The following is an 18,134-nucleotide window of genomic DNA, read 5'->3' as shown; positions in this document are numbered from 1 at the left end:
TCTGCTCAGCGTGCTGCACGCAGTTGTCTCAGCAAACACCGTCACATTTGTAATTTGGGGTTCAAAAAATTCCATATAACATTTGGACGTGTGTTTAGCTGATAGAAACCGAAACGTCCTTGCTTTTTGCGGATTAATTAGATATAAATATTCTTTCAGAGACACGAACCGATATGTTCACACATAAGAACTAATTCCGGTTCACTGGGAAGCTTTGAACTGCTTTCTGGAAAGTGACCATTGTTGTAATCAGGTCGAGGCTGTTATCATTTCCACTTGCTGACTTTCTTTGTGTTTTTTACGGATTTGCAGCAGAAAAACAGCGCAAGCTTTTTAGAGTGTCATGAAAGAAATGTCAAGGTAAGTTATGCATGTGACACATTTTTTCCTCATGAATGATTTTGCCCGCGTTTAAGACAATTCTGAAGAATAGGCTAAAGGCTAACGTTAGCAAACTGTCACAACAAGGCCTGCAGCCTTCGGTTGCTGGCTGTCCCGCTTTGTCGCTGGTGGGAAACTGCAGAGTAAATGTGTCAAAATACCCGCATAGTTTCCACTTGTTGGTTTTATTTGGGAAAATGACAACTTTTAAAATGTCTTTCTGTCGAGTCGTTACTTAAACCAATTCTTCCGTAGCATCCGGCTAACGTTTTGCCAACTTGCTAAATTAGCCAAATTGTTAGCTTCCCGTCGTGTTTGTAGCATCTCTGCTAACGCTCGCACGCTGTAAGGAGAGGTTGAATAGTGGCACTTTTTAAATTTGCTGTCTTGGTCAACTCGCTTTCCAAGTTCGACATTGCACACAACTATGGATTTAAAGCTTGCTGTGTGTGGGAGATGTGATTTAATCAGGTTGCTGTCTGTGGAGTGTTTACACAGTATAGTGTTCGCGGCAACAGAACAAGCTAACTGCAAAACCCGACTGGTGTTTATTAAAGTCTTGTTAACGCGTTGGGGAATGGTTCATGTCTTGTTCTTACTGAGCTTGAAACTTAAAAAAAGTGTGCTAAGTGGTGGTGTAGTATCTGCTTTTTGATCTGTTGTACCACGTTTATCGCAGCACCATGCCTAGTGGGCAGCAGCCTCAGAAACACTATGGCATCACCTCTGCGATTAGCCTCGCGCCCCCACGAGAAATAGACCACCACTACACCAAGAAGCTCTGCGATGCAATGAAACCTTTTGGAGTGTTTGAAGATGAAGAAGAACTCAACCATAGGTGAGGAATGCATGTTCTCTCTCCCTCTTTCTTTGTTAATAATATACCAATCACCACAATACAGTTTTTGAATATGTTGATTACAAACCTATGATTTGAAGAGCTATAAGCATTTAAACTAAGCCTCTCTGATATCTATTGTCTGCATTTTATTTGATGTGCACATTAACTAAGTGAATGTACATGGGCATGTAAACTCTTAGGACAGGTGACCTTGTGAAAATCATTTTCACTCTCTCAATGAATTTGTGGAAATGAAGGATTGTGAAAGAAGTGTCAGCTAAAAAGTCTTTCTTTTCAGACTTGCAGTTCTTGGGAAGCTGAATAACTTTGTTAAAGAATGGATTGCAGAGATCAGTGAGTTAAAGGTAGGTTCTGCTTGGGAAGCTGAATGATTTCTAACCCTATTACCAGTTTCCACCCCCAGAGTTCATTTTATGGTCATGCTGAACTGAGATTTACGGTCCCAAAAATTTGTCTGCCTCTTTGCGCATCTCTGTTTGGGGGTTGTTCACCCACCCCAAACCTACTGTCCTAAATCATATTTGCTTCCACACACTCCTCCAAAGTACTGATTGCCTGTCGCTGGAAGTGGGTGATGTGTCATCCTACTCTTGATTAGTTGACAAGTGGGCCAGAATAGAGAAGGGAGCAACAGTGGAGTTCGCTGGGAACGGGTGAACTGTGGAAAAAGAATTCGAAGATAAAAAGAAAAAAAATACAGCATGAAATACACAGACCCTAGCTACTGTAGGCACTACTTTTTTTCTTTTCTTTTTTTTTAACATTTGGTTTCACTTCAGCTCTTTGTGCATCAGAAGTTTGATCTTCTCTGTTTCTGGAGGAACAACAATCTTACAAGCAAGAGTGGCCCACAGATCAATTCTACCACATACTCTGTACACTACCTCCACTACGCTGATGACAAACCTGTCTGCAGGCCTGGAGTGGACAGTGACCGCACCACCACCACTGGGCCATAAATCCCATTTAAGACTAGGGCTGTTCTACTGTCTAATGCTTGTTTTTGTTTTTTGTTTTTTTTAACTGTTTATTGAGTTAGGCAAAATTTTTGCAGAGTTTTACAGAATTTCCCACTCTCTATAGTTGTGTGACATTAATTATTGGATTAACAGGGGAAAGCGCTCAATTGAAATGAGCTTTATCAACAATGCATGAGTATCACTGCAGATGTCCACGTGTTTAGCACTTTATTTGTGACCCCACAGAAACACTGTGCTACAGACACACCAACTACGCAAGCACCCTTTAAAGAATAAATAACAGGTGTCTATTGAACCAGCAGAGTATAATCTTTGCTTTAAAGTTTCCTCGTCCACGAATATGCAGAGCCATATGACGACATCCACATGCCTGCCAATTTTTGTGACTACTCAGCTGCACTACAAAATAATAAATACCTGTGCAGTAAAGCACAAATGGTCTTTGGTGTCTGCATCTCTCTACGTTTCCAACCAAGTGTATTCCCCGTCTTGTGTGAAGATGATGGGGCTTAGTGCTTTATGAAGTGTTTAATCTTAAACTGTCTAATCAGACACTAAAGTGACACTAACACTTTCTTCTGTTTTTTTTTAAAAGTCATACTGACTTCAGTTTCTTATCTCTGCTCTACAGAACCTTCCACCATCAGCTATTAGCTGTGTTGGGGGCAAGATATTTACATTTGGTTCATACCGACTTGGAGTGCACACAAAAGGTATGTGTATCTGTTACTCTAATAATTTAACATCTTGTCAACGTGAAACCTGTAGTGTATGATGATTGGCTGGTTCTTTTGGCACAAAAAGAGCGTGTTAGCTGAGCATTATTACCACCTATTGCAGAACCCTGTACAAGCAGGTGTGCAACATTGTTTTTGAAAAGCTCAGCTCTCCCTGACGGCACTGAAACACAAGGCTGTCGCTGTCATTGTCATGTTCCTGTGCTATTGAGTGGTTTTGAAAAGGCTAGTTTTGGGGTCAGAAAACTGGGTAAACAAACACTGGTGTGAATGTGGTTTGAGTCTGCCATTGTTTTAAACAGCTGGCCAGTGTGACAAAAGGGTAAAATCTTTATTTAAATACAAGAGTATAATAGTGATTTGCACTCTTCTCATTTTTTAAAGTTACCTGGTTAGCATGTAAACTTTGCAGTATTTTATATTTCAACCTTTTGCTTTCTCGGACAGAATATATTATATATTGATATATTATTGTAATTGTAAATATTTTTCTTAGTAATGAGCAATCAGATATTGCAAAACTGCAAATGAAGTTCTTTGTCTTTCATTTCAGTAATTTTAGTTGCTGCGGAATGAAAATGTAGTGCAAACATGCTGTCATTAAAAACCTGCGATGTCACGTATGACAGCCTGATCTGTATTACAGTTTAGTCCAACTTAATGCAATCACGTGTGAACTACTGTTATGCATTGGTGTTTTAATGTGAGACAGCAGTTACCAGTCCTGTGTGAGATAATGAGCTGTTATGGTCACAAACATTGCAGCATCGCGTACCCAAGTTCCACCATCCTGAGCAAATTTGGAGATAGTTCTGTTAAGCTAAGGGTGCACAGTGTGTTTGATTTTGTTTTGGTTTTGTTTGTTTTTCCATCTTGGGATCTTCGTAGAATTCTATTGTAGATTTCTTCTATTTTACTGCCATATGACACTTTCAAATCATGTGTCACATCAATCTCATGTCTCACTCTTATAAAAGTGTTACAAAAATGTTTTCCCAACTTCCTTCCACACACCTACAGTTGCCTCTGCTGACTTTACTAGAAAAAAAACCAATAGCACCATCAAGTAGACTGAGAAAGCAACGGATTTTATTATTGTAGTGCTAAAATTCAATTTATATTTGAAATTTGTGTAATAAATAGAGGAAGGGCATTGCTGTTCGACAAACTGATGCGACAGTTTCTGTTATGCTGGCCACAAATTGTCTCTTAAGTGATTCAAAAATTCCAACTGTTTTTCAAAACATTTTCATCAACATGGTCAATATTTAAACTCCTTTGTTAAAAATCTGCTCAGTTTTGAATGTTCCCTGTGTGTTCTTCCTTTCTAGTCCCCTTGGCAGGTTTTTTTCCCCTCATGTAAATGTTCAGTAATTTAGTCACCTTGAACATTGCTACTTCCTCTAAATCCATAACATTTTCTACACTAAACATGAGCAGTCATTAGGCCTGTTGTGCTCAATAGTTGCAGAACTTCTTTGGATGTTTACATACCTAGTTTAGTATTTCCTAAGTCTGTGCTTTAAACCATAACGTTTTATCATGTAATCTTGACTGAATCAACTTTACTATCATTTGATTCATCAACCCTTTATCCTGCTGATCAATCCAGATGACACTGATCAAAGTAACTCCTCCTTACAGGAGCTGATATTGATGCCTTATGTGTGGCTCCACGGCATGTAGAAAGAACAGACTTTTTCCAGTCTTTCTTTGAGAAATTGAAACAGCATGAAGAGATTAAAGATCTCAGGGTAAGTCTTGTTGACACAGCGGGGGGGGCAGACTGACCTACAGTGTCCTCAGATGTCCTTTGTTGTTGATGAGGCCTCTTGTTTGTTCTCTACTCCCTCAAGGCTGTTGAGGATGCTTTTGTACCAGTGATAAAATTCAAATTTGATGGAATTGAGGTGAGTTTCATTGTCACCCAAATGATAATCATGATTACATCAGTGCATGCATACTGATTAAAGTAAACTAATTACACTACTGTGTTGGTAACCTGCTTGCTGCAGGGTACTTTGTGCCATGTTGCTTTGGTCATGTTTCCCATTTCAACAAGTATGAAGGGTTAATCCCATGACGCAAACATTTTTATCTCTAATGTTTTATGTCTCTGTGTGAGCAGATTGACCTGCTTTTTGCCAGATTGGCCTTACAATCCATTCCAGACAACCTGGACCTGAGGGGAGACTCCATCTTGAGAAACTTGGACATTCGATGTATCCGCAGCCTTAATGGTGCGCTCAGTGGTCACTGCTGATCTGAGGCTTTAAGTTAAAACTGACACATCTCCAAAGTTTTCCTAATGGTAATTTCCACAACTGTAACACTGCCTTTTTTTTTTTTTCTTACAGGTTGTCGAGTAACTGATGAAATTTTGTACCTGGTGCCGAACAAAGAGAACTTCAGACTGACACTGAGAGCCATCAAACTCTGGGCAAAACGTATGTGTGCTTGCACTTTCTATGTGTTTGCCGTTGTTTGCGTTTATTGTATTTATTTGCACTTGGGTTGTGTATCCTGTATAGAGGTTTAGGACGTGGCGTCATGCACACATCGCTTGAGAGCTGCCATATTGGCCATAATAAGCGTTAGCAATCATGTCTAATTACTCAAGTAGTTTAAATAGAAATTGGATACAGGCATCAAATAAACAGTATAATGGCGTAACAAATATAAGTTACTTGAATTTTTAAAATCACCAGTGTTTGTTTGAAACAATATTTGACTATTTAAAATTTTTACATGTATTATCTCGTTTTGTTTTTTTTTTAAATTTATTTTATTATTATTATCTTCATCTGCCTTCTTCACCACTACACTCAGCTTCTCACCCTCCTCATCTTAAGCTTCACTCCTGAGTTGAAGTTAAATGGTAAATGGCCTGTATTTATATAGCGCTTTACTTAGTCCCTAAGGAGCCCAGAGCGCTTTACACTACATTCAGTCATCCACCCATTCACACACTGGTGATGGCAGCTACATTGTAGCCACAGCCACCCTGGGGCGCACTGACAGAGGCGAGGCTGCCGGACACTGGCGCCACCGGGCCCTCTGACCACCACCAGTAGGCAACGGGTGAAGTGTCTTGCCCAAGGACACAACGACCGAGACTGTCAGAGCCGGGGCTCGAACCGGCAACCTTCCGATTACAAGACTAACTGCCAACGATCGCCCCAAGTTAGGGTTATAACATGAGTAATCCTATGTGAACAAACTTAGTTTAATCTCTATATTGTTGCAATTGGTTAACGGTACCAGATCAGACATGTGACCCTCCCGTTTCTGGACAGCTGACAAGAGATGGCTAAACAACAATATAACATCACAAGCTAACATCATGCCAGCTAACATTAGACTCTAGCGTCCAAAGACTTTTAACTGCTTTCCCTCTGATCAAAACTTTGATTACATTCTCAAATCACCAGAGTTTATGTTCTAAGTTCGAATCTGCCCACATAAGATCCAAAGTTTCAGGAACAACCATAAATGGCAGCAAACAGGAAATAACAGCAGCACTTACTGACGGAAAATTACAGATATCCTCAACAATTCATCTCAGTGTGACTGTCGTTAATCAGAAATGAGCTACGTTGACCCATTGATAATGTAAGGGATAATGCACAGAGAGGTGCCAATATCAATATCGTGGTCCACTTGATCCAGTGACTACAGTCCAGTAACTAGAGTTTGTTACCCATCTTGACACAAAATACTGATATACAAGTCGACAAAAGTTTGAATGTTTATCTCGTTCAATATAATGTTTGATATAAATCGTGTGGTGTGATGTTGGGGAGAACGCCAGGAGAGGGGAAGTTAACATCCATCTTCAGCTCTTCGCTGCCAAGTTTCTCCACATAACGAGCAAGATGCTTGTCACAAAGTGTTTCACTTCCTCTGAGAGAGTATATACACTTGTTTGTTTATTCATAGCTGCTATAGTGTGTCTCATCTATATGTGGTGTAGGTTTTTCACTATGTTTCAGGCTTATTACATGTCCGAAATGGCCGATAAGTTAATGCCACGTGGTAAGCGGTCACATGTCTGCAAATCCTTTATGTAAACATTTGTGTTTACTATCACATAAGGCCAGAGGGGCCGATGGCGCGATATGGCAGCCTGGCTTCTGTCAGTCTGCCCAGGGCAGCTGTGGCTACAACTGTAGCTGCCTCCACCAGTGTGTGAATGTGAGAGTGAATGAATAGTGGCATTGTAAAGCGCTTTGGGTGCCTTGAAAAGCGCTATATAGATCCAATTTTTTATTATTATTACTACAAAAGCGCTCCTCCTGTTTTTCTCACATGTCAGTGTATAACTCAGAGTGGTTAGTGATGCTCTTCTCAATAACCTGTAACATTTCCTGTGGCTGCAGGTCGAGGAATCTACTCCAACATGCTGGGCTTTCTGGGTGGAGTGTCATGGGCTATGTTGGTAGCCAGGACCTGCCAGCTCTACCCCAACGCTGTTGCTGCCACACTTGTCCATAAGTTCTTCTTGGTTTTCTCTAAATGGTGAGATTCTGCAACTTATCGTCTTCTGCTTTTTGGCAGCGTCTCACAGCCCAAATATATTTATTTACTGCATTCATTACCTTCCTTTTGTAGGGAGTGGCCGAATCCGGTGCTTTTGAAACAGCCTGAGGATAGTAATTTAAATTTGCCTGTGTGGGACCCGAGAGTGAGTATTACACCAGTGTTTTACCTTCTTATGGTATTGTTATGCCCTCTGTTTTGCACATGTATTGCTGTGTAGACACTGGTAAAGCTATCTGGATGGAGATGTGATAAGTTTGTTGGTGTGTTTTTTAAATTTGGCTCGACAGCTAGTGTGTAGGTACATTTCACATCTCTTATTTCATGTCTCCTCATCCCTATGTCCTCACGTGACCACGACATTGATTGGGTCCCACTCATGAGCTCCAGTGCTCTTAACTCTGCTCGGAGGAGGCCTCCCAGAGCAGAGCAGTTTGGAGGAAGGAAGACTTCCCACATGGACGTCTTGTCAGATAACACACCCCTACAATAGAAAGTGCATTAGATACAGAATAGAGCTGAAATCTTTTTTTATGGGAGTCTCATTTATTTTGGAGACTAAGCCCTTCGTACCTTCTAGCGCTAGTATACATATGGTAACCGTACCATAAGTGGTAGGGCTGAGTGGGGCAATGGTGTGTGTACAGAATATTTCAGGACATATTGAGACTTTTTTTTTTTGCAAATGTAACTCTGTTCTATCTTGTCAACCTCACAGAGCCATGGGAAATTACTTAAACTGAAGAAGACATTGAAGCTATTAATAAATGACTTGGATCTGTGTAAAAATAAAGAACATTTAATCAAACTTTCTCGGGATTTGAAAAAAATCTTTTCGTCTGAACATTTGTTGTTCCTGTGATAGTTTAGGTGGTTTTTAATGAACAGTATTTGGTGGTTTGGTGGCTTTTAAATGAACGTGGCCTCCTAATTTTGCGTTTTGATGTAAAAAAACAAATTGTTTTTGAATGTAAAATGACTGTAGGTGATCGCATCCTTACACCAGGGGGTGCTGCAGAGTTGATGAGAGGGGGTATTGAGCCTGTTCTCTTACAGTCAGAGCAGGAGCAGCTCGTCTCTTTCAGTCTTTTCCTTTTCCAGCTGTCATATGTTTGTTTTTATAACTTTGCTTATAAATCTCTTTTCAAACTAAATGCTTTTTGCCTTAATTGAAAACACTCAAGCCCTTTGTAACTACTGTGTCATGTTTATTGTGTCCCTTCAGCAATAAACACTTTTTAATTGCATATTGGTGTCCTTTCCGTTCAGTCACTTGGCGACTGCTGAGCTGTAGGCTGAAAATACCATTTAGATTTTATTCATGCCACATGTTTGTTTTACGCTGAGACATTCATCACAGTGTGGACTGTTAAAAGCACAAACTGTTTATTTCCTGGTGGTAAGTTGGCATTTGGCCGTAGGCCCTCCCCTCTCTCTTAAATACAGAAAAGCAAGTATCCAGTGTAAAACCAATCATATGCAGGATACTTAAGAATGTGTCCCACTTTTGTGACAGGCTAAATCCAGATTTGGTGATGCTTATCATGCAGCTGGTGTTAAGGCTCATTGTGCACATAAAATTTCAAGTGTTTTGTAATGCTGGCAAACATGAATAGCTCTCATTTGATGTTAAAGATTAGTTATGGCTCATAGCCTTTTTTTTTTTTTTTTCATTTTATTTTATTTATTTATTTATTTTTTGTTTTTTTAGAAATAGTTTCTTTAATTCCGCCATCCTCACATTGCCTGAGGGGAAAAAATGCAAATGAGGGAAATTTAAGGCAAGCAGAGTGAATTGGGATGTACTGTGTGGGTGGGTGGGATGTGTGTACCTTTAGCTTTATGTTGCTTTTGTGCGTGTGGGTGTGGGTTGTGGTGAAATTGATCTTCTCATTCAGCTCGGTGGGTGGAGTGCACTGACGCAGCAGCTCCCTGATCTGCAGAGAACCCAACAAGAGTCCCCTGTGCTGCGTCTTTCCTTAATTAATCGACCTTTTTAAATTCTAGGTGAACCCAGCTGACAGATATCACCTGATGCCCATCATCACACCTGCCTATCCCCAGCAGAACTCCACATACAACGTCTCCACGTCTACACGTACCATCATGAGCGAGGAGTTCAAATACGGTAAAGAGTGAATCAGCAACGTAGCACTGCGAAGTCACTTCATCAGTGTTTTCCAATTTACACTGGGTGTACACGAGGGCTGAGTCATCAAATCCATCTTCGTTCTATCATGAACAGGTCTCAGCGTCACAGATGAGATTCTTCAGGGCAAAGCAGAGTGGTCCAAACTGTTTGAGCCGCCCAACTTTTTCCAAAAATACAAGTGAGTGCTCTGTCTGTGCTTTTGAAACCGCCTGAGGATAGCAATGTAAGTGTACCTGTGTGGGACACCCCTCCCCTTTGCTTTTTGCTTGTTCTACATTTTGAATTTGCCAGGTGCATATTTAAAAAAACACAAATGCTTTATGCAGCTGAAACAAACTAGTGCAACTTGCTCTACCCCCCCCCCCCCCCCCCCCCCCCAGCAAGTTATTGTTTCTGTGGTGTGGGCAAATTTGAGTCATTCTGTGGTCACTTAGGGTGACTCACTTTGTTTATGAATGTTCCTCCCACACGCAGTTTCTGCTGGCTTTCTGTTGGTGCTGCTCTGTTACTGGAGCTACAATGGTCACCTGAGCAGTGGTGGGACTGTCGATGCCCAAAAACTGTGGATTTTGCTCCTCGGTGTGGTATTGAGGATTGGTACAAGATCATTAAGACTGCACAGTAGTGCATCAGCAGACCAACACCAGTCTCTGTGAAAGCCTGAGGTCTTTCAGGACCTCTGGATTTATTATTTGCATAACTTCCATCCATTCTCTTCCGCTTATCCTTTTTAGGGTCGAGGGGGGGTGGAGTCTATCCCAGCTGTCTCAGGGCGAGAAGCAGGGTAAACTCTGACCATAACTTGTCTAACTTTATTTATTTTCTTCTTTTTTTGTGGCAGACATTACATTGTTCTCACTGCCAGTGCATCGACAGAAGAAAACCACTTGGAATGGTGAGTGTCAAAGATCAAGATTTCTAGTAGCTCAGGAGCTCTAAATCTGTAAATCACCATCAGCCATCATTGTCTTTGATATTAATTGATACATTTGAGCCTGCCAGTTTGCATGCCAGCTTAGTTTCATCTGTATTTACAGTCATGGTACAGGATCATCTATGTAAAGTGTGTATGAAAAAGGTGAATGTAGCTTCGGTGTGTGACAAATTAAGCTTTTGCAGAAGTGTGTGACTTTTGTTCTTTTTAAAACAAAAAGTGAAATTGTTTAGATGTATAGGTCTTCATCTAGAACCTCAGTAAACTCTTTCCTGATGAGTTTAGTCTCAGCAACTAGTGTCAGGTCTTATCGAAGACAGTATAATGATCATTTTTGTCCGATTAAGTCCAAAACAAGGATTTAGCAGGCCTAACTTGTGATTGTGAGCCCCATCCGGTTTCCTTAGGTTTCTCTGAGATTTGCGGCAAGAGCCAAAACACTCAGCTTGAAGCTTCAAAAACAGGCCTTCACTTAATGGGTGATGTTACAGTGACTATATCCAGCCATCGTATACAGTTTGTCCTGCACATCAGTTGGAAAACTGTACCAAGTGCACTGTAACTGGGCGATTTGCTTCATAGTGTAGTCGTCCTATTTCCCCCTGTTGCATTGCCACTGGGTGCCTGAGAAGTCTACCATTATGATTATGCTGCCGTTCACCATTCATAACGTACAATACGTCTCATACATGCACACAAAGGGGGGGAAAAAGCGTAGCAGCTGCAGCAAGAGTCACATTTATAACACACAGAAAAGTTTGTATGTTGACATGCAAACTTGTCATTAGTAGTATAACAGTCATTACTGTTATCCTGGGTCCACTGTCATGGGGTGCACATATTTGCGTCGTTCAGACCAGATTCATGGACGCGGAAAGTGTAATCGAGGCTGAGCAGTCAGAATTATTCTCCTGTTTTCTCTTATTTGATGAATCAGTGTTGCCGCGTCACATACACGCCAACCTCAGAGCACGCAGGAGTCAGAGTGTAGATGTGTGCGCGCTGTGTTGCAAGCATAAGTTATCTGTGAAGAATTGACGGGAATCTGCAGCTTTGTAGGTTGAATTTAATGCGGCTCTCATGCATCAGATAAGTATAGATAAAAATCACCTTGATTGGTGAGGTATCACCTTTAACTGTGACCATCATCGATCGATGACATCATTGCCTGTCAGCACAGCCTTGTGGTGTACCCTCCCTGACCACGTCTTAATGTTGTTGTTTTTTTTGTTTGTTTTTTTTCCCCAGGATCGGCCTGGTGGAGTCAAAGATCCGTGTTCTGGTGGGAAACCTGGAGAGGAACGAGTACATTACCCTGGCTCATGTAAACCCCCAGTCATTCCCGGGATCTAAAGAGAACCGGAACGAGTGAGTCCAGCTTCATCCACAGACGCTCAACCAGAACATCGAGACATATTCTAAGGGAGCGTGCTCTTTTTGTGTTTTTCTCCAACAGGAACGATTTTGTGTCGATGTGGTTTATTGGGATCATCTTTAAGAAGGTGGAGAATGCAGAGAGTGTGAACATAGACTTGACATATGACATCCAGTCTTTCACAGACACTGGTAGGTCTAACCTCACTCTGCGTTTTAAATGAGCTGAAGGAAAAATTGCTGCTAAATCTTTTCGAACATTCTAGGAAAAAGGACAATGGCTTGTTTTGTTTTTTTCAGCATTAACATGTGCTCTACTTTAGTGTATATATCAGGGAAAACAGGTGAGTTTATAAATGAACTGAATGGAACTGCTGCAGAAAATACCTTTCCAAACATTTTAGCTCCTTTTTCCAAAGGTTTAGTTCAGATGTTTGTTGTTGAGGGTTTTTTTTTAAAGGGATCCTATGAGATGTCCGTGTTGTGCTTAGTCTTTATAGTCTTTTCTATGTCCGCAGTTTGCAAAAGCTGAAGAGAGTAATGGTACCGAAGCGAAGGCAAAAAATGTTTTTACTGCTGCACCATATCTTACGGCAGTCCTTCCCAACAGAGCATACACACACTCTCTCCATCCTATCCACACAGAAACAGTCGTTTTATTTCCAGAATACACAAGTAGATTGTTTTTTGTTTGTTTTTTTTAGCTAGGCTTTTGAGTCCTACTACTCAGATTCACACAGTGTGATGAATCATTCATGCGGCTGTGTAACATACAGCTCTGAAACGTAAAGTTTCTGTATGAGTCAAACAAATCTGGTGGCTTTCAAAAGCGCAGGTGATGAGTTCAGTTCTCCACTGAAAATGGGCTGACGGCAAAGTAAAGTGGGGGGAGATGTTTTTGGGTTTGTTTGGTTTTTTATGGTTATTAAAAATTTTTAAAAAACACTAGTTTTTGCAACTTTAACAATCAATCATTTACTGTGGTTTATAGTGGTGTGTAGGTTGTGTGCTTCTGCTGCTGTAGTTATGTTGTTATGTTTAGTGTAAATGGAGTTTTAACATTAAAAAAAGGACACAAACATACCACAGATACATCTCGGGTGTTTCACTGAGTAAATTGGCAGAAATGACCGGAGCTTATTTGTATGATTTTTATATGTTTAACAAACATTTATATACACCTGTAGAGGTTGTCTGTCCTGTCAATGTTAACGTGACATTGTGCACATCAGTGTACAGACAAGCCAACAACATCAACATGCTGAAGGATGGGATGAAGATTGAAGCAACACATGTGAAGAAGAAGCAGCTCCATCAGTACCTGCCTCCTGAAGTGGTGCAGAAGAAAAAGAGAGTAAGATGTTGCTCTGCGATGCTTGTCTTGTTTTTAGGTTTGTTCTCCTCCTTAACAAATCTGTCCTCCCGCAGAGCATAGCAGAGTTGAACCGTAGTTCTAATGGTGGCAGCTCTAAGCGGCTCTCCCTCGACAGCAGTCACCTGGACAGCTCCAGAGACACAGACTCAGGGACTCCCTTTAACTCCCCGCCCAGCAAACCCTCCAAGCCTACATCTGACACAGACGACAGGTATGATGCACTACTTGTGTGTAATTTTTACTGTTAGTGTTGTCCTTTTTTTCCTAATCCCCTTTTACCTCATGAATACAGTTGTCTTCAAATTGTTGTCATGTTTTCTGCTCTTCATTTTGCAGCGTCAGTCCTCCTAAGCAGCTTTTTGTGGAGGGTTCTCCAGCACCTGTTGCAGCTGCTCCTCCTGCTGCTGCTCCTCCTGCTGCTGTTGCTGCTCCTCTTCCTGCTCCTGTTGCTGCTGCAGCTAAAGACCAGGGCATGTCCATCCCTGTTATTGGTACAAGTGAGTTAAAATAAAATCACACAGGGACTGTGTATAATGCATGTTTTACTTTGCTTCCTAACAGAAATGTCGATTTAAACTGCAATACTTTAATTAAGGAAATGCAGAAAGTGTTACTGTGCACTTGTTAAGTTGGTCTCTAACATGTCCTCTTTTGATTTCCCAACTCCATCACCTCCTCATCCTGAAGAACCTCCTCTTAAAGCAAAGCCTCCTTCCCCACCAGCCAGCAGCTCCATCACCAGCAGCACAAAGCCTACCGCCACCAGCAGCCCCAAAGAGGAGCCCAACGGCCTGGAGGACTCAGTCAACGGAGCTCCTTCCAAGAGACCGCACTCGCCCACACAAGAGGACCCGGCCAAGAGGCCAAAAAACACAGACGTAAGCATTTGGACAACTTATTGACATATTTAAAAGAATGGACCAGATGCTGACACTGTTGTGTTTTGCTGCTGCAGGTGGTGTCAAATGATGACGCTGCCTTCAAAGAACCATATCCACCCTCGTCTGACCCCCAAACACACGGAGAAGCATCCAGCATTGTAGGTGTTACTGCTGCTGTGTCTGCCTCTGTTAACTGTTAATAATAAAGGATTTTCTCAGTAATGTAAAGCAATAAAAACAAATTACATTTTCTCTTCGTTAGACTTCTCTTGCTGGATCAAAGGCAAAGCCCATTCCAACCATCGATACCTCAAGAACACAAGCAAGTTCTTTATCTTTACTTGTTAAATCACTTATTAAAAGACTTGAGGTGATTTCTAACACTGCTGTTGTTCTTCCTCCCTCAGAGACTTCCCAGCATGGAGCTGCCTGATGCCTCCTCGCCTCTCCCTGCCAGTAACAGCTGTCGTGTTGTGAAAAATTCCATTAAACTGGCCCTCAACCGCCACAAGTGAGTTTCATCAGTTATTTGTATGTATGGAGTTTTTCTCCCATCACATTTAGTAGTTGAAAGTGCTGCTTTCACTGATGCAATTCTGATGTGCTGTATGTGTTGTCCTGCTTGTTTTTCAACGTGTCTGTGCAGTATCACACCTCCCAAGCCACCCGTGTTTGAGGACGCCCTCACCACAGACGCTCCTGCTGCCAGCGAGGAAAAGGGCATGTCCATTCCTGTGATTGGCTCAAGTGAGTATTTGTTTCAATAGCTTCTTTTCATAAAACTGCACATCATTAATTAGAAATCAAATAAATTACAAGCAACAAACAAACGGCAGCGATGTCCATAAGATTTTTTTTTTTTTTTTTTTTTTTAATAAACCTGAAGTAAAGTCACTGCTGCGTCCTGTCAGTTATCAGAGACTATATTTACCTTTCTTGTTTACTTTAAAAGGACAAGAGATTAATCACCCTGCGATCTGGTCATTTACAGGTCGGCAGAACAATCCGACACCTGTTTGAAAAACACTCATGGCATACTGCTGCCTGTGGAATATCAAAGAATTAATAGGGTCATATATCATCAATTGCATCAAATCATTTAATCAAGCTTCTGTAATCAAATTCTCCTGTGCTTTTATTTATTTATTTATTTTATTTTATTTTATTTTAAAGAGCTAAATAACCCAGATGTGTGTTATCAGGGTTAGCAACCCTGGTTCTTGGATCAAAGACATGCCCTAAAGTAAAATGAACAACTCCTTTAAAAAGATCAACCTTTTTAATCAGATAAAAAAATGAGGTTAGGCAACTTCAACCAATTCTTTTATTTTTCAGCTCGCAGTAGCATTGGATTAAAGATTTTTCGACAAAATACTTATGAACCAGCATGTAATGGCTGGAGCAAACGCAGTAACAAACCCCAAAGCCGCACTACAGCACAGCATTTGTTTTAAATGGTAACCATCACCTCAGCCTACATTACCAGCAGCTGTCCTAGAATTAATTGTGACCTCCAGAACGGTGATCTTGCACTCATTTCTGAGTGATGCACACTACATTAGTTCAGATGTTTTTTCCATCGCGCCGCTCAGCTGTCGACTTTGGTGACGCGTCAGTGCTGCTAATCGCAAACCACACTCGTGCATCTGCAGTGCTGCTCACTACAGGTGTTCTTTAGCGACCTGCTGCGTTTCTGATTTGCCCCACTAAACACCACATTTTCCATATCATTTTAAAGTAAAAGCAGAGCTTTGTTTTGCTTTCCTTTACGATGTTGAGTTGGTCAAGTAAGATTTTACTCTTTGTGATCTATTAGATTGTATTGTGTGTATATAAGAAAGTGATTTTTTTTTTTATCTTATCCATTAATGAAGATCCAAATGTATTGCATAATTTCTCCATTAGTTTGTTAGCACATGCTAAGCTAAGATACAATACAAAGGCTAGTGGAAAAACTCACCATTTCTGTCCCAATCTTTCTCTCTGTAGAACATGTGACATCCAAACATGTGGTGCCTCCCATCGGCAGCTCCATCCCCACGCTAGTGAGTCGAGTAGTCGACCCTCTGAACGGAGCAGCCTCCAAGAGACCCCACTCCCCATCGTCGGAGGAACAGGCCAAAAGGCTGAAAGAAACAGAAAAGGCCAGAATCCATATAGCTTGAACTGCCAACAAAGACTGGATTCACACAGATAACCGAGGTGAGGGGCTTTAAGTCAAGTCAAACACCGAGGACGTGACTTCACACAGGGACAGGCGGCGGCGTTCAGGTCAGTCAGTCTGAAGCGTGAAGCAGCACAGACACCTCACCTCAGACTTGGAGATTACAGTCTTGCCAGTGGATAGGGGATTCGGCCATTGCTGTCACACACTCACAGCCAGAGGGGAGTTTAACCCCCCTCCCGCAGTCTCGGAGATATGACACGAGAACTAAAGCAGCAGGTTTTTGTTCTTTTCTTTTCTTCTTCTTAACTCTGTGTTTAGAAATCTACACATTACAAGAGGAAAACATGCTGTCCTTCTATTTCATCGTCTCCTTTTTTCCAGTTTAAAAAAAAAAAAAAGAAAAAAAAAAGGCCCTGATCATTTATCAGCACTTGCTACACACATTTCTGGTGTATGCTGATTTTCTTTTACTCCTTCATTTTCTTTTGTCCTCAACAGAAACCTGTACAGTAAATGTTGATGTACATAACTTTTTTTTGTCTTAAAAAGGAGCAAAAGATCACCGTTAAAACTTTTGACCATTCTATTGTAGTTTTATCTAAAAATGGGGAAAAAAAGTATATTAAATAAAAATGTAATTTTTCTTTGTTTTCTCTACTGCTTGTCCAAAAACAAACTGTCCAGTGCCCTGGATATCTTCAGTAGATACTGCATAGGTTGCAGGGAGGGTTTAATGAGGGTGTGCTTGGATGTGACTGGATACTAAAACCACAGCTCATTGGACCAGCATGGACTCCAGGTGTAGGCGCGCAAATGATCTTGGGCAACACAAGAGCTTCTCAGGGGCTGGTAAGGGCAAGAAAATGTTGTCATGACAACAGGAACGGTCACCAGAACCATATCAAAGTGCCACAGACGCTTATAGTTCTATTTGTCTGAGCTTCAGTGTCGCACCCGTCCGTCTCTGATTGGACAAGAAGGCTGACTTTTTCTGCTCATGTTCGTTCAATCCCTAGATGTCAGAAAAGTGTCCCGACACAAAAAAGTGAGCGTTGAACGGTTTAGACACCGCCCCCCCCCCTCCCCCGAAGTGCTTTCTATGTCTGTGATTGGCTGATTGTCTGACACGTAGTAATTTCGCTCTAGTCCATCAGGAGGACTAAACAAAATGTTTGGAAATACTGCTTGACCCCCCTCCCAAACACACACACACCCCTCCACCTGTTCACTGTGGTCTGGTTTTGCTTGTGAAGTGTGATCCTTATAAAAACCAGGTCCCGGTTGTGAGTGCATTTCATGTCCTTTTGGGAAGTTTGTGGTGCTTTGTGACAAGAAAAAAAAAACCCAACAAAACAAAAAAAGATGGTTCGAAGCTTTTTGAAGAGTTGTGAGTGTATGCATGCATATCTGGTTGACTGTGTGTGAGCGTGCATGCATAGATGGCTGTGTTTATGTGTTGGAGAGAGACAAAATTCCCTTCTATATGGGTGTTAACCCTCTGCGCCTCCTGTGGAGGTTCTTAAAAGGCATCTCCTGGGGCCACTAGTGGCAGTGGTGGTGGTGAGGAGAGGGGTCGGGAGATAACTACTTTCTTGCCTTGCCTTGCCCAACCCTCCATCTTGAAGCTGGGTGTCTTTGCATTTGATTTCAGTACAGAGGATATATAAATATAAACATAGTAAAGTGTAAAGCGATGCTAATGGGGCGCCCTCTTCATTGGAGCAGGTTGACAGTTGGGACATAGGCTTTCTA

General features: G+C 41.4%; 1 protein-coding gene across 2 annotated transcripts; it reads left to right on the top strand.

The window, feature by feature from the left end:
• Positions 1-31: 31 nt before the first annotated feature.
• papolg (poly(A) polymerase gamma) lies at positions 32-17,727 on the top strand (the record flags this gene model as incomplete). Of its 2 annotated transcripts, XM_080868377.1 has the most annotated exons (24): positions 32-360; positions 1,061-1,219; positions 1,521-1,587; positions 2,855-2,936; positions 4,605-4,714; positions 4,817-4,870; positions 5,089-5,200; positions 5,318-5,407; positions 7,340-7,478; positions 7,572-7,644; positions 9,507-9,627; positions 9,745-9,829; positions 10,493-10,546; positions 11,834-11,953; positions 12,042-12,151; positions 13,192-13,313; positions 13,388-13,545; positions 13,671-13,831; positions 14,022-14,212; positions 14,290-14,373; positions 14,478-14,537; positions 14,623-14,726; positions 14,862-14,962; positions 16,205-17,727. In XM_080868377.1, exons 1-24 carry the CDS (start codon positions 344-346, stop codon positions 16,378-16,380), a joined length of 2,550 nt encoding a protein of 849 aa, XP_080724503.1. In that variant the 5' UTR covers positions 32-343. The 2 variants fall into 2 exon arrangements, with proteins under 2 accessions (XP_080724503.1, XP_080724504.1); XM_080868378.1 differs by lacking the exons at positions 7,572-7,644; positions 9,507-9,627; positions 9,745-9,829; ... (10 more) ...; positions 14,862-14,962; positions 16,205-17,727 and having other exon boundaries at positions 7,340-7,482.
• Positions 17,728-18,134: the final 407 nt, after the last annotated feature.

Source organism: Rhamphochromis sp. 'chilingali', assembly GCF_963969265.1.
Source record: "Rhamphochromis sp. 'chilingali' genome assembly, chromosome: 20".
Taxonomy (NCBI): domain Eukaryota; kingdom Metazoa; phylum Chordata; class Actinopteri; order Cichliformes; family Cichlidae; genus Rhamphochromis; species Rhamphochromis sp. 'chilingali'.
The sequence above is the reverse complement of the archived record's forward strand: the minus strand, read 5'-3'. Positions and strand labels throughout refer to the sequence as shown.